General features: G+C 39.0%; 1 protein-coding gene and 1 long non-coding RNA gene across 2 annotated transcripts in view; one reads left to right on the forward strand and one right to left on the reverse strand.

The window, feature by feature from the left end:
* The window catches only part of si:dkey-112m2.1 (transmembrane protein 132C), a 196,321-nt gene that overhangs the window by 179,186 nt on the left and 2,400 nt on the right, over window positions 1-14,735 (forward strand). The window contains exons 8-9 of the mRNA XM_059358067.1: window positions 2,578-2,881; window positions 14,097-14,288. Coding sequence (XP_059214050.1) covers window positions 2,578-2,881; window positions 14,097-14,288 — 496 coding nt within the window. The remainder of the gene's footprint in view (window positions 1-2,577; window positions 2,882-14,096; window positions 14,289-14,735) is intronic.
* Window positions 1-14,735, reverse strand: part of LOC131992471 (uncharacterized) — a 60,959-nt gene that overhangs the window by 12,505 nt on the left and 33,719 nt on the right. The gene's annotated exons all lie outside the window — the stretch shown is intronic.

The raw sequence follows: 14,735 nt of genomic DNA on the forward strand, positions 1-14,735 counted from the left end.
ACAACACAATGGACCTATATAGTGATAAATAGTGATGGGAGATGAGGCATTCGGATGGATAAGAGTGATGTATACGCCTAATAGCAATAGCAATGTTTCTCTTTGTCGTCAACACGGTTGCCTCTTTGGAGCGGATCTGTGTCCCAAGGCCACATTTCACCTGTCAGTGCAGCTCCCACAGCTCAGCATGGAGACTGAAAAAATACAATATGTTGTTGTTTAATATGATGTATGATAGTAGTTTGGGGAGCAGTTTGTGTCTACAAGCAGTTTTAATGTTTTTTTGGGAAAGAATTGGAACCTATAACCTTTGGGAGGTACAGTAAATCCATGATGTAAGACAGCCTGTTGAGAATATACAATATAGTAGAGCAGAATAGAATCGAATGACCCCTATTACAGCCAAGTAAGATATCAGATCAGGGCTTAACATAAACTTTTAAAAGAAGTTGCCAGGCTGGCAACCAGGCACCAGCTTTTGGATGCTGGGTCATTCTTAGTCACCTTGTATTTTGAGCAATTAAGATGCTACAAAGTAATGCAAAGTATGTTCGATTAATAATGAAATGTGACATAAGTCATTGTGCCCCTTCATTAGAGCAAAGATATTACATTTATGCACAATTTATACTGTGAAATGAAAATAGAGATTACATGATGTTGCTGTGACACATATTGTTGGTGATTTATTCAAAAGAATAATTTGTGAGAAAGTCACAATTTGGACTTGATAAATCAGATTTTTCATGAACTAGGCCACAATGAGCATGAACATTTGATTTTTTTTTTTAAATATAACTTTTTTATGCATTAAACATATGTACAGAAAGCATCTTTTTAAAGTATATTATTGCCAAAAAGTCACTTCAATGTCACTTCTAAATGGGGGGTCAAGTAAGATATCAGATAAGGGCTTAACATAAACTTTTAAAAGAAGTTTCCAGGCTGGCAACCAGGCACCAGCTTTTGGATGCTGGGTCATTATTAGTCACCTTGTATTTTGAGTAATTAAGATGCTCCAAATTAATGCAAAGTATGTTCACTTAATAATGACTTAATAATATGCACTTATTGTAAGTCGCTTTGGACAAAAGCGTCTGCTAAATGACATGTAATGTAATGTAATGTAATGAAAATGTAACATAAATGATTAAAAGCTTTTTTTTACAGAAAGCAAACAAAATCCTTGGTAGTTTGTATTCGATCTGACACTTCGGTTATCGGTTAACATGACCACCAAGTTCCTGGTATAAAAACAAAAAAACACTTCACAGATCTGTTGTCATTGTTGTAAACTGCAGATGTTCACATTCAGGATGCCCTGATCTAACTTTTGCATTTCCAATACCGATGCCAATACCTGGGGATTTTGGTATTAAGGTCTCAGGAAAACATTTCCATCATTGCAAACTGTATCATGGTCATGGTGTTCCTTTTTTATTAATTTTATAACTGCTTCTTCAAATTCTCCTTGATGCTTCTGCAAGTGATTGATTAAGTTGGTTTTGTTATATTTTGCAGTGCAGCTGCCACCCCTCAAAACTGCAGATTTTGCAAGTAGTGGTAGAACTTGTTTGCATAGCTTGTACTTCCAATACTTCCACACAGCTCCCTAAGCCATAAAATCTACAGGCACACACTGATGCATAACATACAGAAGTGCATGCATGTGTAATCAGACATAAGCATGTAATTGATATGACCGGCGCCTGTAAGTGATATCTAAACCAGTATCAGATTGGTGCATCCCTCGTTATAATTTTGTATTTAAGAAATGTATTGAAAAATGTTTGCCTATATTTTCATCTTCTGAAAAGCATGTACCATGCTGTCTATTTGTATCAATGTTTGGATGTCGTTTTAGTTCCACAGGGGCCTTTATTAGTCCTCTTTCATAATTCGTGGCACGATTTCTCCAATTTCCATCCCCCTCCGTCCTGTCCCACCTTCCCCACTCTAATGTGGGTCTGTTAATGTGATAAAGGGCCATGTAAAATTGACTTAAATAAGAGGAAAAGAGTATAACAAATGCGTCACAAAATTCCCCTTCTCGGTTTGCAAACATTCATTTGTTACAAACATATCTTCTGAGATGGCTATATCTGCAAAGTGTTTGCCGTGGGCCAAATAAATGGCAGACATACAGCAAAATATCAGTTGGCCTTTTAAAGAAAATGAGAAGGCAAGCAAGGCAGCAGTTTGTCTCTGCAAGCTGTTTTTAATGGATTTTTGAAAACACTTGGAGCCTATGACTTTCGGGAGGTCGGGAAAACCAGCAGCGCAGCAGACAGTGGAGGCTTTGACTGCAGTAAATACATCAGAGGGTTTAGACTTTATGGGCATTAATGGTGATAAGGGGAAAAAAATAAATTACATTGAATTGTGATAGGAAAAAAGTAGAATTACACTGGTGATAACCTTCAGAGTACATTTTTTTCCTGAGGACTTCTCTAAACACAAGGAGTACTTTACCTCAGAAACAGAAGTATACTTATGCTATCTGCCTTTTTATGTTGCACCCTTATACGTAATTGAGGCACACTTTATTCTCATTGCTGATCTCCCCCATTCTGGCAGGTACGAGAGGGTCACTGATGACAAGGGTGAAGGCGCTGCAGCTGAGGAGAGCGGCGGCTGTGTGGCCCAGTATCAGAGCACCACCCTGCGTGTCCTCACACACTTCGTGGCAGATATGGGAGAAGTTAGAGGAGCTGCGGAGGACGAGGGGATGGGCCAGCAGAACTTCCTGCTGGGGAGTGACTGGCAGGTGGAGGTGACGCAACTGGTCAAGGATTCCCTGAGGGTGGAGGTCCCGAAGGTGGCACAACTGCTGGAGGGCCAAGTTCTTATCGGACTGAGCGCTGGAATCACCAAACTACAGGTTGTGTGTGTGTGTGTGTGTGTGTGTGTGTGTGCGTGTGTGCGTGCGTGCATGCGTGCGTGTGTGTTTAGTAGGGATGGGAATAATTAATCAACGATTGATGATTGACCAATCACATGGAATTTTTAATCAATCTGTGTATTTTAAAAATATTTTATCTATGACTGCTTATCAGTACTCACTGAACTGAAATACGACCGAGTGCTCAGTTCTGTGGCTGTACGTGAATAAGCCAATGAGCTGAGAATTAAGTTGATCGAAAACTTATTTAAACATAAAACACACTTAAATATGCAAGATTACTGTGAAAACTAACCTCATGTCTCTTGGGGGTGATAAAACATAAAACTTTGAACTCCTTGACATTATCTTAACAGTATCATCTCACTGGAGTTAGTCTTTTCGTCCATTCAAAATAAAAGCATCTGTTATCAAAACAGGCTTTTGCATAGAACTATATATATATATATATATATATATATATATATCTTTTATTTTGCCCATGTATGCAAGTTTTTATACATACTGGAGTATGCATAAAAACATATCGATTAAGCGATTAATTGATCGTCAACGTTATAGATAATCAGGTTGGCAGGTTTCTTCCAAACGCCCATCCCTAGTGTTTAGGTAACCTAAAGGCAGCATTGCCATTTTGATGGAATTAAGTCTTGCATTATGGTCATGTTCATGTTTGCCGTTTCTTTGGGGTAGTGGAGTTACTTTGGTGGTGAGCAACACATCAATCACGTCAACAGAACTTTCAGTCAGCACAGAAGGTATTAGGAATGGGAATAGCGAACTAAGCACTGGAATCTATGGAAAATATACTCATTTAAAATGTTTGACTTCTTTAAGTCAATTTATATGTCGTCAGTATTCTCTGACAGAGGAAATAATGTCCCCGATCTTAATCCTTCATACGATCAAGTGACTACCTGACTGAAAAACTGCAGTTCCTGTTACAGTTTGAATGGCCACTTAAGACTGGCTCCAATGTGAGTTTATCCCCATTGACCCTCATGTTAAAATGCCCAACTTTAAAGCAGAAAAAACATGTTTACAGCCTGGTACAGAAAGCAGTTTTGGTCTCCATTGCTCATTCCAACTGTTCATGACAACTGTCAGCTGTTTCAATTATATGACGGCTTAAAGTTATGCATAATTAAGGGCATGGCTGCTTTGAGTGGCAGGCGGGTGCAGTCACAGGTGGCGTGTTTCAGCAACCAGGCGTGATTCAGCTCACATCCACTTTGCACATTTTTGGATTAGCCGGGAATCAGGCCGAGTCAGGCACGATGCACAGGCCAGAACCACCCACATTGACCTTCATTCTGGTTCTTCAGAAACCTATTGGTGACAACCATATCTAATATAGTCAATGCCAAAAATGCTCAGTCAGCCAAAAGCAAGACCTATTTGAATTGTTAAGGACATCTCATGCATGGATGGCAATGCAGAGGTCTAGAACTAAAATCATGATTTGGAAAAGGCAGAAAGAAAATTCTCACATCAAAAAAAATCCATCTCAATATAGTGATGTTGATGGAGGGTGTACTTTTTGCTGTTCACAACACAATATTAAAAGAATAAAGAGAACTGGGGAAGCCTCACAAATCAATATACTTTTCTAAGCCAACAATGGATCAAATGTGTAATATTAGTAACAACAGAATTCTACAAGGTTTTTAGACCATTTGAACACATTTTCTTTGTTGTAAAGCTCATAAATTCCACTCTCTTCAGCACAGTTTCCTGCAGCATCAAACATACACATTCAGCACTAAACAGCAAACAGATTAAGTTTATGACTAGCTGGTGAACAGAGTGGAGCATCTAGTAACTAAAACCCAGATATTTTTCATTGGTGGAGACATCTAAAAAGAAAGTTAATGTAGGCATTACAGTAATCAGGGAGCCAGAAAGATGAGTCTTAATGACTGCTTATGTGTCTCCTGGATGTAACAGATAGTAGTCTGCATGTTTCCAGTAGAACTAGAAAAGAAATACAAATAGTAAGATTGTAAGTAATCTACATGGAAAGAGAACGTGGAGTAAGGCACAGCAGGTTTGGCAGTAGAAAGGGATCAAGTTACAAGCAACTAAATTGATCGCAGCATGGCACAAATACTTCTCACGTCCACGTCTCATAAAAGCTTTTCACCTTTATAGCCTCCCTTTCTCCTTCTCTTCCTGCCTCCCTTCCTCTTTCTCTCTCTCTCAAACACACACACACACACACACACACACACACTCTAGGAAACCTATTTATGTATTACTACAACCAGGTGCCTGCTCAGGACGACACGTGTGCTCGCTCACACTGTAAATCATCATCAATCTGGCATTTACAAGATAGCACAACACAGAACAACACGTTGTTGAAGCAGTGGACCGGAATCATAATCTCCATCTCTTTATTTATCAATTGAAGAGCTGTGTGCACTGCAGGAGTGACTGCATGTGTGAGAGACTGAGTGCTGCTTCACTGTTGGCCAGGATCGTTTAAATCGTTTCGGAAAAGCAACAGGAAAGATGTGGGAGATGGTCTAATGTTCAGTCTGATGCTGTTGAAATGGAAAACTAAAAGTGTGCAATTTGTGATCGATCACTTCACTTCAAAGTTACCAGGTGGTAGAATTACATCTTTCTGATCAGTGCAGATGTTATACAGTGGTATAAAAGCTGAATGCCTCTATGAACCATTTAGAAAGCTCTACGACTTTGATATTTATTCCATTTGCAATTAAATCTATATATCCTCTCTTTGAAGGGTTAACTGCCTCTTTGAAAATAGTTACTACTGCTTTGTTTCTGCCTCCTTTCACATACAGGGATATGATTACTGGAGTGCATTTTGGATGAATCAGTAACTGTGCCGAGCACTTCATCAGAGGAGAGAGCTCAAGCACAAGACGCAGGCTGTCGAGTCACAGGTGTTTTGCCTTCTGTGCAGTTTTTTTGTGGACAATAAGCCACACAACGGCTGATCAGTAATGTTTTCAGTTAGTTTCACTTTTCCACCCCCGATGAAGAGCAACGCACAGCTGTTTCTTTTAACTTCTTCCAGCGACAGTCCCAAACAGTGTTTTTGAGTCTGTGAGATAGTGGTCAGGTAGAAATTCTTCTTGAAGTATTTTGACAGTATTCTTATTCAATTGCAACTTTTTTCTTGAAATATTACAACTTTTTCTCTCAAAATATTACGGCTTAATTTATAGCCCTTTATAGGGCACTTTCCACACTTGGAAATTTAAGTTTTCAACCGAACCAAGGGTTATTGGAGGATATTACAATACTTTTACTATATTGTTATTATTATATTATTATTATACTGATTGGTCAGGTGCCATGGTGTCACTATCTGTGACGTAGCCTGATCTTTGCTGAGTAACTGGGAGGAATCCATGTGGATCTACAACCTCACGGAGGCATGAGGACTCCATTTTGGATGTCTGCTGAAGTTACCAATTATGGCTCTCTGCCCAATAAAGGGTTAAAATCTCAGAGAACAGAGATTTGGGATATGTTTTGAATGGGCAGACATTTTTAAACATAAGCAGGAAATCTTGCTGAAATAACATAACTATTTTAATTAAAATAACTTATATATTATTGACATATTTTCTGTCACATAAATAAAGACTGTTTTCCACTTTAATTTGGTGCATAAAAATCACAACAGAGTACGGTAAATAAAGTGTAAATAAACACTCAAAATATTCTGGTGGAGGGGCGTCCCGGTGGCTCACACTGGTAGAGCGCTTACCATTAAGGCTGAGTCCTTGCTGCGGTGGAGCCGGGTTCAAATCCGGCCTGAGCTCCCTTTGCTGCATGTCTTCCCCTCTATCACCCCCTTTCTATCTATCACTATCAATAAAAAAAAAAAGCAAAAAAATAATCTTTAAAAAAAATATATATATATATATATATATATTCTGGTAGAAATGTGACATGTAATATGTGACGATACTGGTGGTACCTGGAACTCACTACTGGTGCCCAATGGTGCCTTTTATTCAGTACTTTAATCTCTCTGTAACAGCAAAACTGTAATTTTAGTTGTAAAAAGAAGTCCAAACTTCAGCCGTACAGACACCTGGTCATAGTGTGATTTTGTGAGTGTACTTAGTGCTCACCATATCATTGCATTACATTATGTTGCAGGGGGAGATGTCTGTGTGGTGTTTTGGAAAGTGTAACAAGACTTTAGGCTCGCCATTGCCCTGACTCACTGTGACTGGAACAAGCTGCAGAGGCGACAGAGTCTTGCTTTCTCTCTTTGTCTCTAGACCATTTACTGTCGCTCTGCTGTCGGCTCTGTGCCCACATGTGTGTGTGGAGGAGGACAGGACAGGGAAGGTAGTGCAACCACAAGTGACAACAATCTTGGTAGAGAACTTTTTGTCTCACTATATAACATTCTTATACTTGCTCACTCAATCACTTCCCTGATTTTAAACATGACCAATTACGTGAACTCCAGAGTATCGACAATTGTGTTAAGGAGACCAAGACCATTTTTTAATTCCGATCAATTTTAGATCTAACTTCAAACTCAAGTGCTTTCCAATTGTAGACGCTGATCATTCAATCAAGTATAATTACTGCAGCCATCAAGAAGGGTCTGTAAAAATACAAAGGATTTGAACTCAGAGATATATAACACATTGTTGATAATGAAAGAATAATTTCATTTCATTTGTTTTCAATCTAGATAGCTGATCTCACTCTCACACAGTGGAATATAATTGCTGGTACCTATGAGTGAGTATTTATACCCTGAAATGCAAATTATGTAATGAACATAAAGGTTAATTGCACCACTGAATGCAGACATGATTTCATATTTAATGTTTTTTTGTATTTAATCAACAGATTGTACTCAAAGCATCACTTGTGTTTTCAGTATTTGGTATGCTTCTCGGGTAGTCTGTGGAAAGGTTAAATCATTCTGAAAGAAAACATGCTCTTGATTTAGGACAAAGCTTTTGGGCTTAATCCAGAGAAATTGTGTTAATACTTACTGAAATAGACAAAGCGTGAATCCAGCTCAATGACTCACTGGGGTTACCTATTCAAGCCGTTTCTTAATTTACTAAAAACACAAACCCATTTCAATATCACCACCTTCTTTGTTTCTCTAAAATAGTATTCACAGTGATTGTGGAGGACAGCTTCACGTCTACCTTGATTAGCTCCTTGAAGGCATCTCAGGCAGGCTATTAAAAATACAGCAGTATCCCTGCAAGTACACACTAGCCAATCAGCAACATATGGGCTGGGGATGATCAGGATTCAACTATGACAATTAGCAAATAACAAAAGATATGTTGAAATGATAACTGAAAGAACAAGAATTTGTTTTTTTAATCTAAACTACCTGGTCACACACAATATATTTTTATTCAAACTAGGGTTGTCACGATACTAAAATTTTCAACTCGATACCGATATTCAGGAAAATATTCGATACTCGATACCATTTTCGATACCACAAGGATAAAAACATAATTAATTATTAAATTTAACAGAAATATTTTTATTAACAAGAAAAATGCAACATGTAAAAATTAACAGAACCACAGGTTAAATATTTATAATAAAAAACAGTTGTGCAAAAAGAAACTGCAACTATGATAACAAGCTGCAGGTCTGAGGTAGTGCAAAACATAAATAAATACAATAAACAATAACAATTAGAACAATATTTTGAGGTTGTATGCTGTGCACAATATTAGGCAAGATTGATAAAAAAAAAAAATAACAATAACTTCAGTGTTCATTCCTTGGCTAGGTATCGATACTTTTGAAAATGAGTATCGTATCCAGATACAACGTTTTAGTATCAATACTTTTTTGAGTATCGATACTTTTGACAACCTTTCTTTCAAACGTTGTGTTTGAATTGTTATTGAAAGAACAAGGACTGTATTTTATTTATTTTCACCCAAAATTGGAAAGCATTATTTGCATTTTGTAATCCCAGTAGAAAAGGGTCCTATAAAACAAAGCTGCTGTCTCACATTTTCCAAAGCAAACAATTCAGTACATTGTTGAATGTGCAATAACTTTCTACCTCACTAGCAGCTTGTGTGGTTTCCAGTGATTAGGTCCATTGTGAATTACAATTTTCACCATCAACATACCTTTTTATCTCTTTCAGTGTTACCTTACTGTTTAATATTGTAATACAGTTGTATGTAGGCTGGTTTCAACAATATACACTCGGGCTTGCCTACACTGAAGTCTTCCTTAAAAAAAAAAAATTGTGAACTTGAGAGAAAATGCTGGAGCCCAGTCTCAATCATCCAAGAAACAGAAACTCTTTTACTCGTGTGGCTTTGTATTTCACTTCAATCTATAAGTCCTGCGCCTCTATGGAATCAGCAAGATCGTGGCTGGAACAGCAACTCAAAAATATCTTGTGTGCAGTGTAACAAAGTTACAGTGTCAAACAAAAAAGAGCAAGTTGAATTTCTCTGATAAAATGATACATTGTCACCACATGCAATGCATACTGAACTATTTGCCTTTTTACAAATTCAACTTCTCCTGTTTAATTTTAAGCTTTGTTCACTTTTTCCAGTGGAAACAGTCGTAACCAATGATCCGTTCCAGGACTGTTGCAAAGTTCAAACTCTGACGATAATGCCAGTTTTACAGTTCAGTTTCTTTCTACCATAACACTCTATATGCCCTTATTTTGAAAATCTGTGAAAACACAATGATTTGGAGTTATATTTTTTGATCCAACTCTATACAATTACAATAAAGGACTTGGAGTTCACAATTAAATGAAAGCCATGGAAACAAAAGACCACTGAAGTATTTAAAGATTCCATAGTGATCACAAAATGGGTTGCAACTTCAGTGATGTATCAGGAGAATTAAATGAATCCATTCCAGCACTGTTTTCTGACATGTTATGGATAGACTACTTGCATGCAAAAGACATTTTCTTATTAACCTTTGCAAAAGTGTCAGTATGATGAGTGAGAGAGACATGATGTGGGCAACGCTGGGTTGCATGTAATATTGTTGGTTTCACCAGGTTGGATCCAGGTGCAAACTGGATTTTGAGGGGTCAGGTAGTGAGAGCCCTTTGAGGTTTGGAAAGAAGTCATACAAGACAAGATTGACAGCTTTGAATAGAAAGAGGCTGGAGAGGGGCTTTAATTGCTCTCTGGGGGAGGAATGAAGAAACGTGAAAACTCTGGAACTAGTGTGAGGAAGGGACTTGTCCAGGCATATGTGTTGGGGGAATTTCACAGATGTAGGCCAAAGGTGGGGCCTGCAATCTCTCTAATGGGGTTGAGGGGAGACACGACATCTTTGAGAATAGGACAAAGGACTATGATTAAGAGGAGGGGAAGGGATCAGACTACTTTCAAAGAATCAAGAAAAAGAGCTCTGACATCTCAAAAGAGGAGAGCACGGAAAGTCTGGACATGTGTTAGCATGGTGTCAGGGATAGGTTGAAAGGACTGTCAAAAAAAAGCTCATGACCTTTTGTGGAGAGATCTTTCGGGGGGTTGTAAATTGAACATCCTGCCATCTTTGACAGAGAAAGATTTTTGGAAGTTGGGCAGCTTCGCCTGATAGTTGATACACAACTTCTTAAACTTTACACTTCGACCCTTTATGCACCTATAGTTCCAGATCAATTGATGAATTCATACACTTGAGGTGTTTATGATTGATTGTTATTATTTCCAGCACTGAGCTGCAGGTTGATGGTGACGAGCCCCTGTTATAGTGCCGTTTCATGCCGACATTTACAGCTCTGTAACGTCTTGCCTGCACTGAACACGCCCGAAGCCGGATGCCGGGATCAAGTAATCCACCAATTTTCCACCTCCAGAGGAAGTCACAGAGGCGGAAAATTGGTGGGACTGTTGTAAGCAGGACCACTATGAACGGGCCATCCCGGCAAGGCAGAATATTTGACATCTAACACGTGCCTCCCACTTGGTCCAACAGTCATCGAATCACTGTTCAGCAGCTGCACAACAACAGCGGTCGTCGTCGTTAATTGTGCACTTATTGTAAACAAACTGGTATGCTGACTGTACAGGTGGTGTCCAGTGCTTGTTGTAAACAAACACTAAGTGAACACATCCTGCTGCAGCACATATATACTGTACTGCAACAGAGCTAACTGTGTAGCCTATTAGCACTATGCTACTGTGCAGCACTGCTGCTCTGTCGCACGTCACTCCTCCCACATGGTTCAGCAACGCCGGACTGCACTACGAAAGGGCACGAATATCACGCCTTTGCGGGATCACTGCCCTTAGGCGAAAAGCCGGTACAGATCTTTCTGGCAATATAGCAGGACATTTGTGGGACCACACTTTGAAAGGGGCTTGTGACACATGAGATGCAAGATGTACGCTGCCCCTCTGAACTTACTGGTAAAAATATGTTACATAAATGTTTGTCTCACATTCAACTGGCTTCGTCCGATTTGCTGGAGCAGTGAACAACATACCCATTGCATGAGAAACTTATGGGATAGCAATGGTTGTTTCAGGCATTAGTCAAAGTAAAAAAAAATAAATCAATAGTCTTTTTTCTTTGGCAAGTGATCATAAGCAGTTAATGCCCTCAGAGGGGACTGTATTCTGGAAGTCTGGCCTCCCCGTCATCCATTCAATCCTGATAATGGACACGTCATCAGACATTAACCCTTACTTATCAGTCAGATATGGGGTGGGTGCAAGAAAGTAGATACCGTTGGGCTTCCCAGTGGCACACCTAGTAGAGTGCATACTACAAGGACTTAATCCTTGCAAGCTAGCAGCCCAGGTCCTGCACATCTTCTCCTCTGTCTCCCCCTTCAACACTGTATATCTCCACTATCAATAAAACAAGCAAGCAGCAAGAAGGTTATGTGTTCTGCACTAGTGCATATTTCTTTGATAGAAAATCTTCCATGCAATTTTCTGTCTAGCTGCTACTACTATGCACGCTGCTACAGTTTGCTTTCTTTGCCCCATTGCAGATTGCAAAGCACACCTGGCTACAGGAGCCATTTGGCTCAAACTTACAAATAACAGCTGGTACTTTGCAACACCACCTCCTCAAAGGGTCTTGGTGTGGTTGCACCAAGGGAGAAAATGAACCATAAAGTAGGCAAAGAATAAATCTAGCCAAAGGTAGAGGCAAAGCAAGTATGATGATGACAATGAATTTACAATACCCTTCGGCGTGCAGCCAGACTCCTGCATTATTCAGCTTTACCCGTGATTTTGCATTTTCCATGAAACATTTCCAATAGGCCATTATTTTCAGATCATCATTTTGTGTCATTGCTTATTTTGCTTTCCTTTTATCTGCACACAATAAACTCGCAGTTAAAGACAATCAATGTGCACCCTTATTTGTTGGAGTATAAATCACCACCACTCTGCCTTTTTAACCTCTGTATTCATCTCAAAGATGAGGTTAAACCATATTTCCCTTTTTTTTTGAGACTACACTGATTTTAGCTGTGTTTAACATACAGGGATTTCAGTTTTATTGTGTGGGAGGCAAAAGGGAAAATGAAAAGAGGTAAACCAAAGAGAGGAAAACAGGGAAAAAGGTCTGTACAAATGAGGCAGTGATCGGTGCTGACAGTTCATTATGGCTGGTAAATGCGGCCATGCGGGGGCGGCTGGAGGAGCGACTGGAGCCCTAATTGGAGCGGATGGGAGGGATTCTCAACTCATAACAATATCACAACTATTTACATGCTTACGCCTCTGGCATCTCAGGGTGGAGATTATATGTTTGCATATGAGCTTAGGAGAGTTTCTATGTATGTTTTTTAATATCACAATGTTTCCTTATCTATGAATTCATATGTATGTGGTCTCCACTACGAGAGCATACAATAGAGTAGCTAGTTAAATATAGTTTAATTATTAACACAATAGTTTATTCACCCAATACACCAACAAGTATAGGGAGGGATAGGTAAAGTATTGGAAAAAAATGTTTGCACAAGTAAGTAATAAAGCCCTCTGGTGGCTGCCATGGTGGTTAAAGGCAATCGTGGAAGAAATATTCAGATCGTATACTGAAGTAAAAGAAGCAATACTACGGTGTAAAAAATACTCTATCACAAGTTAGAAAAAATACAAAAGATTTAGCACTAGCATAGGAACAGGTGATGCTAATTGTAATTACATACTCCTGGGTAGTTTAATCTATAATAATGCATAGCAAATTCTTAGTTGATGTATATATGCTGTACTAAATATCTAAATCAGCAGTAGAAGTTATCAAATACATGTATTGGAGTAAAAATTACATATACATTATATTTGTCTCTGAGATGTAGTAGAGTATACAGAAAGAAAATGGAAATGTGTAAGTTAAGTACAAATGCCTCTGAAATGTACCTAAGTACAGTACCAGAGCAAATGTACTTAGTTACTTTCCACCACTGCTCACGGATCTTGGCTAATAGGAGCAAATGAGGAATGTAGACGAAGAAGGTTACGGTAAATGAATGCATCAATATACTGTCTGACTATGTTCATTCCTGGTTTCATACCAACCAGATTCTCCTGCTTCTTTTAACTATTACCACTGTCTTTCCTAACCTTAACCAAGTGGTTATTGCTGTACCCACTGGAGGTCTCCTTACATTAATAAGGTTGTCAATCCAACCCAAACCAAGATATTTCCCTCACACTAACCAAGTATCTCTCTGGTCTAAAAGTAACCATAACTTACCGTAGCATTGTCATTTCATGAAGACCGATTTTTCCAATCATGATTTGTAATGGTTTTTGAAGGCTCTGACAAATTATGTCATCCTGACTATATCATCCTTTTCTGACCGGATGTCCCCACGTGTCCTTCTAGAGGGCAGTTACAAACAACATATTTTGTTATTCAATTTGTTGAGAATAGGCAGTATTTGACAACAGGGTTCTCTTTAAGACTTCATTTTACCAAGGTGACATTAAATCAAAGCTGTAGCAAAATATGTGTGTTGATATTGATGATACCAGTTTGTTTTTGTTTTGCATAGCTCATAAGTCAATTTAGAGTGCAGCCTCCGCCCGCTGTGCTCTGGGATTGGACATCTTATCATCTGTAGTGACATTGTTGTCAACAGCAGTGGCTGCTAGCAAACTGGCTCTTCCTCTTTATTCAAAGTTACAACGTCATCTCTTAATGGACCACTGTGAGTAGCAAGTGTTTCTGTGTGTTGCAGGTGTTGTCCCCTCTGACATCAGCGGTCCTGGCTGAGAGGAGCATCAGGGTGCTGGATGATAAAGTGAGTGTGACAGAGCTGGGGGTGCAGTTGGTGTCTGGACTCTCTCTGTCCCTGCAGCTCAGTCCGGGGAGCAACAGGGCCATCGTCGCCACTGCAACCACACAGGAAGTCATCGAATCGCTTAAACAGGTATGATTCCAAGACATCCAAAAGGAGGGGAAATCTAATTTTTACTGCATTAGCACTAAGCTGTGCATTGTATTTGGCTTTCAAGTTCAGGGCTCAATCAGGGTTATTATGGAGAGTATGAATTGCTTCCTTTTATAATTAATTCAATCTTGATATAGTGAAGCCATCTCTTTGATTTGCATATCCAACCACCGAACAGCTCTGTTATTCGCGTAATTAGAATTTCAAATGAAAAACGGGTACTGTCTCTTCCCTTGGAGAGCAAAGAATATTTGGCTTTCAGGAGAATAGTTTCATATCCAATTGTTTCTATGAGCCCTTCTACTGTAATTAAGCCTCACTTCTGCTTCCACCATGTTCGTCTGATATATTCTCCAGTCATTCTTATGCATTAGCTGGGAATGTGCAGATCACTCAGATTTTTCAGGGTTATTTTTGCAATTGTAC

Source organism: Centropristis striata, chromosome 19, assembly GCF_030273125.1.
Source record: "Centropristis striata isolate RG_2023a ecotype Rhode Island chromosome 19, C.striata_1.0, whole genome shotgun sequence".
NCBI classification, from domain to species: domain Eukaryota; kingdom Metazoa; phylum Chordata; class Actinopteri; order Perciformes; family Serranidae; genus Centropristis; species Centropristis striata.